This window comes from Salvelinus namaycush, unplaced genomic scaffold, assembly GCF_016432855.1.
Source record: "Salvelinus namaycush isolate Seneca unplaced genomic scaffold, SaNama_1.0 Scaffold2378, whole genome shotgun sequence".
NCBI lineage: Eukaryota > Metazoa > Chordata > Actinopteri > Salmoniformes > Salmonidae > Salvelinus > Salvelinus namaycush.
In genome coordinates this window covers 4,564-16,182 of record NW_024059206.1, presented here as the reverse complement: position 1 = coordinate 16,182, position 11,619 = coordinate 4,564, and the positions used below count along the sequence as shown (strand labels likewise).

General features: G+C 54.1%; 1 protein-coding gene across 1 annotated transcript; it reads left to right on the top strand.

The window, feature by feature from the left end:
- Positions 1-17: 17 nt before the first annotated feature.
- Positions 18-9,011, top strand: LOC120038746 (DNA repair protein complementing XP-G cells-like). The gene is made up of 9 exons (XM_038984403.1): positions 18-125; positions 211-316; positions 577-752; positions 938-1,053; positions 1,518-1,668; positions 1,921-2,064; positions 6,714-6,921; positions 7,088-8,322; positions 8,834-9,011. The coding sequence occupies exons 2-9, from the start codon at positions 229-231 to the stop codon at positions 8,870-8,872; spliced, it is 2,157 nt and encodes a 718-aa protein (XP_038840331.1). The 5' UTR covers positions 18-125; positions 211-228; the 3' UTR covers positions 8,873-9,011.
- Positions 9,012-11,619: the final 2,608 nt, after the last annotated feature.

Genomic DNA, 11,619 nt, shown 5'->3' with positions numbered 1-11,619 from the left:
CAGTGTTCCACCGTAGGAAATAAAATATTGTTACACCCACAGAAGACAACTTAAAAAAAGTACCGAAGATAATCAATTCTGGTTAAACTATTGTCCTCTAGTACAGGTGAATTTGATAGCCACGTGTATGTATTTAAATCGAGCTTTTCAAATAGCTACTACGATATGGGCGATTTGCTATAGTCTTATTTTGATCTTTATGTTGTCTAGGTTGTCACTCGGAGAGCAATGGGGGTACACGGACTGTGGAAGCTGCTTGAGACCACCGGGAAGCCCACCAACCCCGAGACGCTCGAGGGCAAGATCCTGGCTGTCGGTATCCTTCTGGACATCACAAGGACCCCCCCCCCCCCCCCCCCCCCCACCTCTATTGCTCTCTTCCACTCTTTCATTCTCTCTCCTTGTTCTTGACTTTTTTTAAAGTAGGGTTCCCTAATTCTTCCACTGAATCTCCCACCCATATCTACTGCATATCCCAGTCATAACATGTTGTGTGCTTGCATGTGTCTGCATCTTACATAGAATTAGTGTCCAGTGTATCGTGCAGTAGAGATCCTTGACCTGTCCCTCTCCCAGACATCAGTATCTGGTTGAACCAGGCAGTGAAGGGTGTGAGAGACAGGGAGGGTAACAGTGTCGAGAACGCCCACCTCCTCACCCTGTTCCATCGCCTCTGTAAATTGCTCTTTTTCCGCATCAGACCTGTCTTCGTGTTCGATGGAGACGCACCTCTGATCAAGAAACAGACCCTGGTGTGTGTGTGTGTGTGTGTGTGTGTGTGTGTGTGTGTGTGTGTGTGTGTGTGTGTGTGTGTGTGTGTGTGTGTGTGTGTGTGTGTGTGTGTGTGTGTGTGTGTGTGTGTGTCTCTGTGTGTGTGTGTCTCTGTGTGTGTGTGTGTGTGTGTGTGTGTGTCTGTTAACCCTGTGCGTCCCTCCAGGCCATCAGAAGACAGAGGAAGGAGGAGAAGACTATGGAGTCCAAACAGACCAATGACAAACTCCTCAAGACCTTCCTGAAGAGACAGGCCATCAAAGCTGCTCTGGGAGAGAGGAGGTGAGGAAGAGGAGAGGAGGAGAGGAAGGAAGAGGAGAGGAGGTGAGGAAGGAAGAGGAGAGGAGAGGGGAGGAAGGGAGAGGAGGGGAAGGGAGAGGAGGTGAGGAAGGGAGAGGAGAGGAGAGGAAGGGAGAGGAGATGAGCAGGGAGAGGAGGTGAGGAAGGGAGAGGCGGTGAGAGGAAGGGAGAGGCGGTGAGAGGAGGGGAGAGGAAGGGAGAGGAGAGGAAGGGAGAGGAGGAGGGGAGAGGAGGTGAGGAAGGGGGAGGTGAGGAAGGGAGAGGAGGTGAGGAAGGAAGAGGAGGAAGGCCATGACCTAAATGAAAGGCAAAGCCCACTCAGAGCTTCATAACAGATCTACAAGCACTAAGATCGTGATGGATAAACACGGACCATTCCATGTTCATAGAAGGTCTGGTCTGTGTATAGGCCTGTAACCAATCCCTCTGTTGTGTTTCTCCTCCAGTCAGGATCATCTGCCCAGCCTGTCTGGTGTGAGGAGAGAGGAGGACATGTACATGCTGCCTGCCCTGCCAGCCCAGGAGGAGGAGAGAGAGAGGAGCAGCTCAGAGGAGGAGCAGCAGGAGGAGGAGGAGGACAGCCGTCACATCTACCAGGTGAGGTCAACACCCACGTCATGTGATGGAGGAGAAAACAGACAGGGTGGTGCTTTATCAACTTGTCCAATAAGAACACTGTATTCCTTTTTGTTTCATAAAGTTTTGCTACCTTGTGACACCTGTCTGTCTGTGTGTATGTCTCTGTCTGTCTTTCTGCCTGTCTATGTCTCTGTCTGCCTGTCTGTCTGTCTATGCGTCTGTCTGTCTGTCTGCGTATGTCTCCTGTCTGTCTGTCCGTCTGTCTGTCAGGGGGATTTCTATGAAGACTCTAACTCTGTGGACATCAACTCTGAGGAGTTTTCTGCCATGCCTCCTGAGGTGAAACATGAGATTCTTAAAGACATGAAGGAATTCAGCAAGAGACGACGCACCATGTACCACACCCCCCCTGAGGTACCACACCCCCCCCTCCTGAGGTACCACACCCCCCCCTCCTGAGGTACCACACCCCCACCTCCTGAGGTACCACACCCCCACCTCCTGAGGTACCACACCCCCACCTCCTGAGGTACCCACACCCCACCTCCTGAGGTACCCCACACACACCTCCTGAGGTACCCCACACACACCTCCTGAGGTACCCCACACACACACCTCCTGAGGTACCCCACACACACACCTCCTGAGGTACCCCACACACACACCTCCTGAGGTACCACACACACACCTCCTGAGGTACCCCACACACACCTCCTGAGGTACCCCACACACACCTCCTGAGGTACCCCACACACACCTCCTGAGGTACCCCACACACACACCTCCTGAGGTACCCCACACACACACCTCCTGAGGTACCCCACACACACACCTCCTGAGGTACCACACACACACACCTCCTGAGGTACCACACACACACACCTCCTGAGGTACCACACACACACACCTCCTGAGGTACCACACACACACACCTCCTGAGGTACCACACACACACACCTCCTGAGGTACCACACACACACACCTCCTGAGGTACCACACACCATGTACCACACACACCTCCTGAGGTACCACACACACACCTCCTGAGGTACCCCACACACACCTCCTGAGGTACCCCACACACACACCTCCTGAGGTACCCCACACACACACCTCCTGAGGTACCCCACACACACACCTCCTGAGGTACCCCACACACACACCTCCTGAGGTACCACACACACACACCTCCTGAGGTACCACACACACACACCTCCTGAGGTACCACACACACACACCTCCTGAGGTACCACACACACACACCTCCTGAGGTACCACACACACACACACCTCCTGAGGTACCACACACACACACCTCCTGAGGTACCACACACACACACCTCCTGAGGTACCACACACACACACCTCCTGAGGTACCACACACACACACCTCCTGAGGTACCACACACACACACCTCCTGAGGTACCACACACACACACACCTCCTGAGGTACCACACACCATGTACCACACACACCTCCTGAGGTACCACACACACACCTCCTGAGGTACCCCACACACACCTCCTGAGGTACCACACACCATGTACCACACACACCTCCTGAGGTACCACACACACACCTCCTGAGGTACCCCACACACACCTCCTGAGGTACCACACACACACACCTCCTGAGGTACCACACACACACACCTCCTGAGGTACCACACACACACACCTCCTGAGGTACCACACACACACACCTCCTGAGGTACCACACACACACACCTCCTGAGGTACCACACACACACACCTCCTGAGGTACCACACACACACACCTCCTGAGGTACCCCACACACACCTCCTGAGGTACCACACACACACCTCCTGAGGTACCACACACACACCTCCTGAGGTACCACACACACACCTCCTGAGGTACCACACACACACCTCCTGAGGTACCACACACACACCTCCTGAGGTACCACACACACACCTCCTGAGGTACCCACACACACCTCCTGAGGTACCGCACACACACCTCCTGAGGTACCCCACACACACACCTCCTGAGGTACCCCACACACACACCTCCTGAGGTACCCCACACACACACCTCCTGAGGTACCCCACACACACACCTCCTGAGGTACCCCACACACACACCTCCTGAGGTACCCCACACACACACCTCCTGAGGTACCCCACACACACACCTCCTGAGGTACCCCACACACACACCTCCTGAGGTACCCCACACACACACCTCCTGAGGTACCACACACACACACCTCCTGAGGTACCACACACACACACCTCCTGAGGTACCACACACACACACCTCCTGAGGTACCACACACACACACCTCCTGAGGTACCACACACACACACACACACCTCCTGAGGTACCACACACACACACACACACCTCCTGAGGTACCACACACACACACACACACCTCCTGAGGTACCACACACACACACACACACACCTCCTGAGGTACCACACACACACACACACACACCTCCTGAGGTACCACACACACACACACACACACCTCCTGAGGTACCACACACACACACACACACCTCCTGAGGTACCACACACACACACACACCTCCTGAGGTACCACACACACACACACACCTCCTGAGGTACCACACACACACACACACCTCCTGAGGTACCACACACACACACACACACCTCCTGAGGTACCACACACACACACACACCTCCTGAGGTACCACACACACACACACACCTCCTGAGGTACCACACACACACACACACCTCCTGAGGTACCACACACACACACACACCTCCTGAGGTACCACACACACACCTCCTGAGGTACCACACACACACACCTCCTGAGGTACCACACACACACACCTCCTGAGGTACCACACAACCATGTACCACACACACCTCCTGAGGTACCCCACACACACACCTCCTGAGGTACCCCACACACACACCTCCTGAGGTACCCCACACACACACCCTCCTGAGGTACCCCACACACACACACCTCCTGAGGTACCCCACACACACACACCTCCTGAGGTACCCCACACACACACACCTCCTGAGGTACCCCACACACACACCTCCTGAGGTACCCCACACACACACCTCCTGAGGTACCCCACACACACACCTCCTGAGGTACCACACACACACACACCTCCTGAGGTACCACACACACCACACCTCCTGAGGTACCACACACACACACACCTCCTGAGGTACCACACACACACACACCTCCTGAGGTACCACACACCATGTACCACACACCTCCTGAGGTACCACACACACACCTCCTGAGGTACCCCACACACACCTCCTGAGGTACCACACACACCTCCTGAGGTACCACACACACACCTCCTGAGGTACCACACACACACCTCCTGAGGTACCACACACACACCTCCTGAGGTACCCCACACACACACCTCCTGAGGTACCACACACACACACCTCCTGAGGTACCACACACACACACCTCCTGAGGTACCACACACACACACCTCCTGAGGTACCACACACACACACCTCCTGAGGTACCACACACACACACCTCCTGAGGTACCACACACACACACCTCCTGAGGTACCACACACACACACCTCCTGAGGTACCCCACACACACCTCCTGAGGTACCCCACACACACCTCCTGAGGTACCACACACACACCTCCTGAGGTACCACACACACACCTCCTGAGGTACCACACACACACCTCCTGAGGTACCACACACACACCTCCTGAGGTACCCCACACACACCTCCTGAGGTACCCCACACACACCTCCTGAGGTACCCCACACACACCTCCTGAGGTACCCCACACACACACCTCCTGAGGTACCCCACACACACACCTCCTGAGGTACCCCACACACACACCTCCTGAGGTACCACACACACACACCTCCTGAGGTACCACACACACACACCTCCTGAGGTACCACACACACACACACACCTCCTGAGGTACCACACACACACACACACACACACCTCCTGAGGTACCACACACACACACACACACCTCCTGAGGTACCACACACACACACACACACACCTCCTGAGGTACCACACACACACACACACACACCTCCTGAGGTACCACACACACACACACACCTCCTGAGGTACCACACACACACACACACACACACCTCCTGAGGTACCACACACACACACACACACACACCTCCTGAGGTACCACACACACACACACACACACACACCTCCTGAGGTACCACACACACACACACACACACACCTCCTGAGGTACCACACACACACACACACACACACACCTCCTGAGGTACCACACACACACACACACCTCCTGAGGTACCACACACACACACACACACCTCCTGAGGTACCACACACACACACACACACACCTCCTGAGGTACCACACACACACACACACACACACCTCCTGAGGTACCACACACACACACACACACACACACCTCCTGAGGTACCACACACACACACACACACACACCCTCCTGAGGTACCACACACACACACACACACACACCTCCTGAGGTACCACACACACACACACACACACCTCCTGAGGTACCACACACACACACACACCTCCTGAGGTACCACACACACACACACACCTCCTGAGGTACCACACACACACACACCTCCTGAGGTACCACACACACACACACACCTCCTGAGGTACCACACACACACACACACCTCCTGAGGTACCACACACACACACACACCTCCTGAGGTACCACACACACACACACACCTCCTGAGGTACCACACACACACACACACACACCTCCTGAGGTACCCAACACACACACACCTCCTGAGGTACCCCACACACACACACCTCCTGAGGTACCCCACACACACACACCTCCTGAGGTACCCCACACACACACACCTCCTGAGGTACCCCACACACACACACCTCCTGAGGTACCCCACACACACACACCTCCTGAGGTACCCCACACACACACACCTCCTGAGGTACCACACACCATGTACCACACACTCTCTCTCTGTCACAGACACACACACCCCCTAACCCAGCCCCCCCTCCCCCAGCGGTCAGGTGACTTCTCCCAGTACCAGCTAGCAGGGCTGCTGCAGAGGAACAAGCTGAACATGCGTCTGGAGGGGGTGGAGAGAGAGATGTCCAACCGCAGTGCAGGGAATGCCCCGGGGGTGGAGCTATACAACCAGGGGAAGGGGCACAGCGTGGAGACACGACGCCTCCTCTCAGAAGACTCCACCCACTACATCCTCATCAAAGGTTAGAGGTCGAAGGGGGTCAGCGATCAAATTTAGCGATTCTCCGCATTGACCTGTTCGAACTCATCCCCTCATGGTGTGTGTGTGTGTGTGTGCGTGTGCGTGTGCGTGTGCGTGTGTGTGTGTGCCTGTGTGTGTGTGCCTGTGTGTGTGTGCGCGCTCCTCAGGTCCGAAGAAGACCGACAACAGTGTGAGGGTGCCAGACATCCAGCCTGCGGCCTGTCCTTGGTTGGGTGGTCCTCTGTCAGGGAGGGTTAGGACGGGGGGAGGGGAGAGACCTGAGCCCCTTTGGAGACCCATCTCAGAGGAGGAGAGCCTGGAGGAGGGACCCTCATCATCGTCTAAACATCCCCAGGACCCTAACCCGAGCCTGGGGGATACGGCACCGACCTCCCCCCGGACACTGAAGGCCATCCAGGCTGCCATGGATAGCAGCTTCTCAGATGAGGAGGAGGAGGGGGAGGATAGCTCCTGGGGTAGAGGAGGGAGTAGGGCTGAGGAGGAGGGGGATAGGTCCTGGGGTAGAGGAGGGAGTAGGGCTGAGGAGGGCGGTGGCAGAGTGTCTCCTCGTACCCTCCTGGCCATTCAGCGAGCCATGGGAGAAGAGTTGGAGGTCGGCCCGTCCCCATACACCACCATGATTGGCAATTCTCCTGTTAAGCCCAACCCTCCCAGTCCCCAGCGTCCTGCGAACCGATTGGTCGTCATCAGCAGCTCAGAGGAGGAGACTGAAGGGAAGGACACGCCCCTGAGGACAACTCTGACCAATGAGGACAGGCTTGGGGTGGAGAAGGGGGATGAGCAACAGTCTCCCCTCCCCCTTAGCCTCCCCATTCCTCCTGCGGACAGGGTGCTCCTCAGCAGGGAGGAGGTGGAGGAGATTCTGAGGAGGAGCAAGGAGGAGTTGGAGCAAGCCATCGACAACAGGAACAGGGCTTTCCACTCTGCAGTAGGTCAGGGGGACAGTTTGGGTCAGGCTGTCTGTGTTATTCCCCCATCGGGCCTAGGTCTAAACAGAGAGGAGGAGACGGGGAGGAGCAGCCTAGTGACTGGGCCTTTACCTCCATCGCAGCAGGAGAGGAATGGACAGAAGAACAGGGAGGAGAGGAATGGACAGATTGTGAAGATGGAGGACGGTGAGGAGAACAGTGATTCAGAGAGCTTCATTGATGTGTCTGAGGGGGAGGAGCTAAAGGAGGAGGAGACAGATGATTCACTGATAGAGGTTGGGGGCGGTGCTCCAGCTAAGGCACAGGAAGACGTGGCCAAGAAGGAGGAAGAGGAGGAGGCTTTAAGTAGCAGAGAGAGGGAGGAAGAGTCCCAGCCTCCCACAGAGCCCAGCCCAGCTCCTCCTGCCCTAGCGTCTGTTCCTCTACCCAACGAGTGGGAATACATCAACGTGGTAAGATAAGTACTGCTTACATTTAGGGGTGAAAAGACAGAGTTCGGTGATGGAGATGTCTAGGAACGTGTCTGTTTCTCTTTGTGTGGTTGAGATGTGTTGTTGCAGTACCTGTGTTGTCCTGTAGGAGGAGCTGTTTGTACAGTAGAGATTTGAGGATGCAGTACCTGTGTTGTCCTGTAGGAGGAGCTGTTTGTACAGTAGAGATTTTATCATGCAGTACCTGTGTTGTCCTGTAGGAGGAGCACTTTATACAGTAGAGATTTGAGGATGCAGTACCTGTGTTGTCCTGTAGGAGGAGCTGTTTGTACAGTAGAGATTTGAGGCTGCAGTACCTGTGTTGTCCTGTAGGAGGAGCTGTGTGAGATTTGAGGATGCAGTACCTGTGTTGTCCTGTAGGAGGAGCTGTTTGTACAGTAGAGATTTGAGGATGCAGTACCTGTGTTGTCCTGTAGGAGGAGCTGTTTATACAGTAGAGATTTGATCATGCAGTACCTGTGTTGTCCTACAGGAGGAGCTGTTACTGTGTACAGTAGTGGAACTGGGTTGATGCAGTACCTGTATTGTCCACCAGGATGAGCTGGTGGCGCTAGAGAGCAGTCTCGGAGAGCAGCAGTCCAGTCTGAGAGAACAGAAGCAGCAGCAGGAACGCATCGCTGCCACCGTTACCGGACAGATGTGTCTGGAGAGTCAGGTAGGGGACCCAGTCAACACACCACATTTAGTCAGTCAGGTAGGGGACCCAGTCAACACACCACATTTAGTCAGTCTGGTAGGGGACCCAGTCAACACACCACATTTAGTCAGTCTGGTAGGGGACCCAGTCAACACACCACATTTAGTCAGTCAGGTAGGGGACCCAGTCAACACACCACATTTAGTCAGTCTGGTAGGGGACCCAGTCAACACACCACATTTAGTCAGTCTGGTAGGGGACCCAGTCAACACACCACATTTAGTCAGTCTGGTAGGGGATCCAGTCAACACACCACATTTAGTCAGTCTGGTAAAGGACCCAGTCAACACACCACATTTAGTCAGTCTGGTAGGGGACCCAGTCAACACACCACATTTAGTCAGTCAGGTAGGGGACCCAGTCAACACACCACATTTAGTCAGTCTGGTAGGGGACCCAGTCAACACACCACATTTAGTCAGTCTGGTAGGGGACCCAGTCAACACACCACATTTAGTCAGTCTGGTAGGGGACCCAGTCAACACACCACATTTAGTCAGTCTGGTAAAGGGCCCAGTCAACACACCAGATTTAGTCAGTCAGGTAGGGGACCCAGTCAACACACCACATTTAGTCAGTCAGGTAGGGGACCCAGTCAACACACCACATTTAGTCAGACTGGTAGGGGACCCAGTCAACACACCACATTTAGTCAGACTGGTAGGGGACCCAGTCAACACACCACATTTAGTCAGTCAGGTAGGGGACCCAGTCAACACACCACATTTAGTCAGTCTGGTAGGGGACCCAGTCAACACACCACATTTAGTCAGTCTGGTAGGGGACCCAGTCAACACACCACATTTAGTCAGTCTGGTAGGGGACCCAGTCAACACACCACATTTAGTCAGTCTGGTAGGGGACCCAGTCAACACACCACATTTAGTCAGTCTGGTAGGGGACCCAGTCAACACACCACATTTAGTCAGTCTGGTAGGGGACCCAGTCAACACACCACATTTAGTCAGTCTGGTAGGGGACCCAGTCAACACACCACATTTAGTCAGTCTGGTAGGGGACCCAGTCAACACACCACATTTAGTCAGTCTGGTAAAGGACCCAGTCAACACACCACATTTAGTCAGTCTGGTAAAGGACCCAGTCAACACACCACATTTAGTCAGTCTGGTAAAGGACCCAGTCAACACACCACATTTAGTCAGTCTGGTAGGGGACCCAGTCAACACACCACATTTAGTCAGTCTGGTAGGGGACCCAGTCAACACACCACATTTAGTCAGTCTGGTAAAGGACCCAGTCAACACACCACATTTAGTCAGTCTGGTAGGGGACCCAGTCAACACACCACATTTAGTCAGTCTGGTAGGGGACCCAGTCAACACACCACATTTAGTCAGTCTGGTAAAGGACCCAGTCAACACACCACATTTAGTCAGTCTGGTAGGGGACCCAGTCAACACACCACATTTAGTCAGTCTGGTAGGGGACCCAGTCAACACACCACATTTAGTCAGTCTGGTAGGGGACCCAGTCAACACACCACATTTAGTCAGTCTGGTAGGGGACCCAGTCAACACACCACATTTAGTCATTCTGGTAAAGGACCCAGTCAACACACCACATTTAGTCAGTCTGGTAGGGGACCCAGTCAACACACCACATTTAGTCAGTCTGGTAAAGGACCCAGTCAACACACCACATTTAGTCAGTCTGGTAAAGGACCCAGTCAACACACCACATTTAGTCAGTCTGGTAAAGGACCCAGTCAACACACCACATTTAGTCAGTCTGGTAGGGTACCCAGTCAACACACCACATTTAGTCAGTCTGGTAGGGGACCCAGTCAACACACCAAATTTAGTCAGTCTGGTAGGGGACCCAATCAACACACCACATTTAGTCAGTCTGGTAGGGGACCCAGTCAACACACCACATTTAGTCAGTCTGGTAGGGGACCCAGTCAACACACCACATTTAGTCAGTCTGGTAGGGGACCCAGTCAACACACCACATTTAGTCAGTCTGGTAGGGGACCCAGTCAACACACCACATTTAGTCAGTCTGGTAGGGGACCCAGTCAACACACCACATTTAGTCAGTCTGGTAGGGGACCCAGTCAACACACCACATTTAGTCAGTCTGGTAAAGGACCCAGTCAACACACCACATTTAGTCAGTCTGGTAAAGGACCCAGTCAACACACCACATTTAGTCAGTCTGGTAGGGGACGCAGTCAACACACCACATTTAGTCAGTCTGGTAAAGGACCCAGTCAACACACCACATTTAGTCAGTCTGGTAGGGGACCCAGTCAACACACCACATTTAGTCAGTCTGGTAGGGGACCCAGTCAACACACCACATTTAGTCAGTCTGGTAAAGGACCCAGTCAACACACCACATTTAGTCAGTCTGGTAAAGGACCCAGTCAACACACCACATTTAGTCAGTCTGGTAGGGGACGCAGTCAACACACCACATTTAGTCAGTCTGGTAAAGGACCCAGTCAACACACCACATTTAGTCAGTCTGGTAAAGGACCCAGTCAACACACCACATTTAGTCAGTCTGGTAAAGGACCCAGTCAACACACCACATTT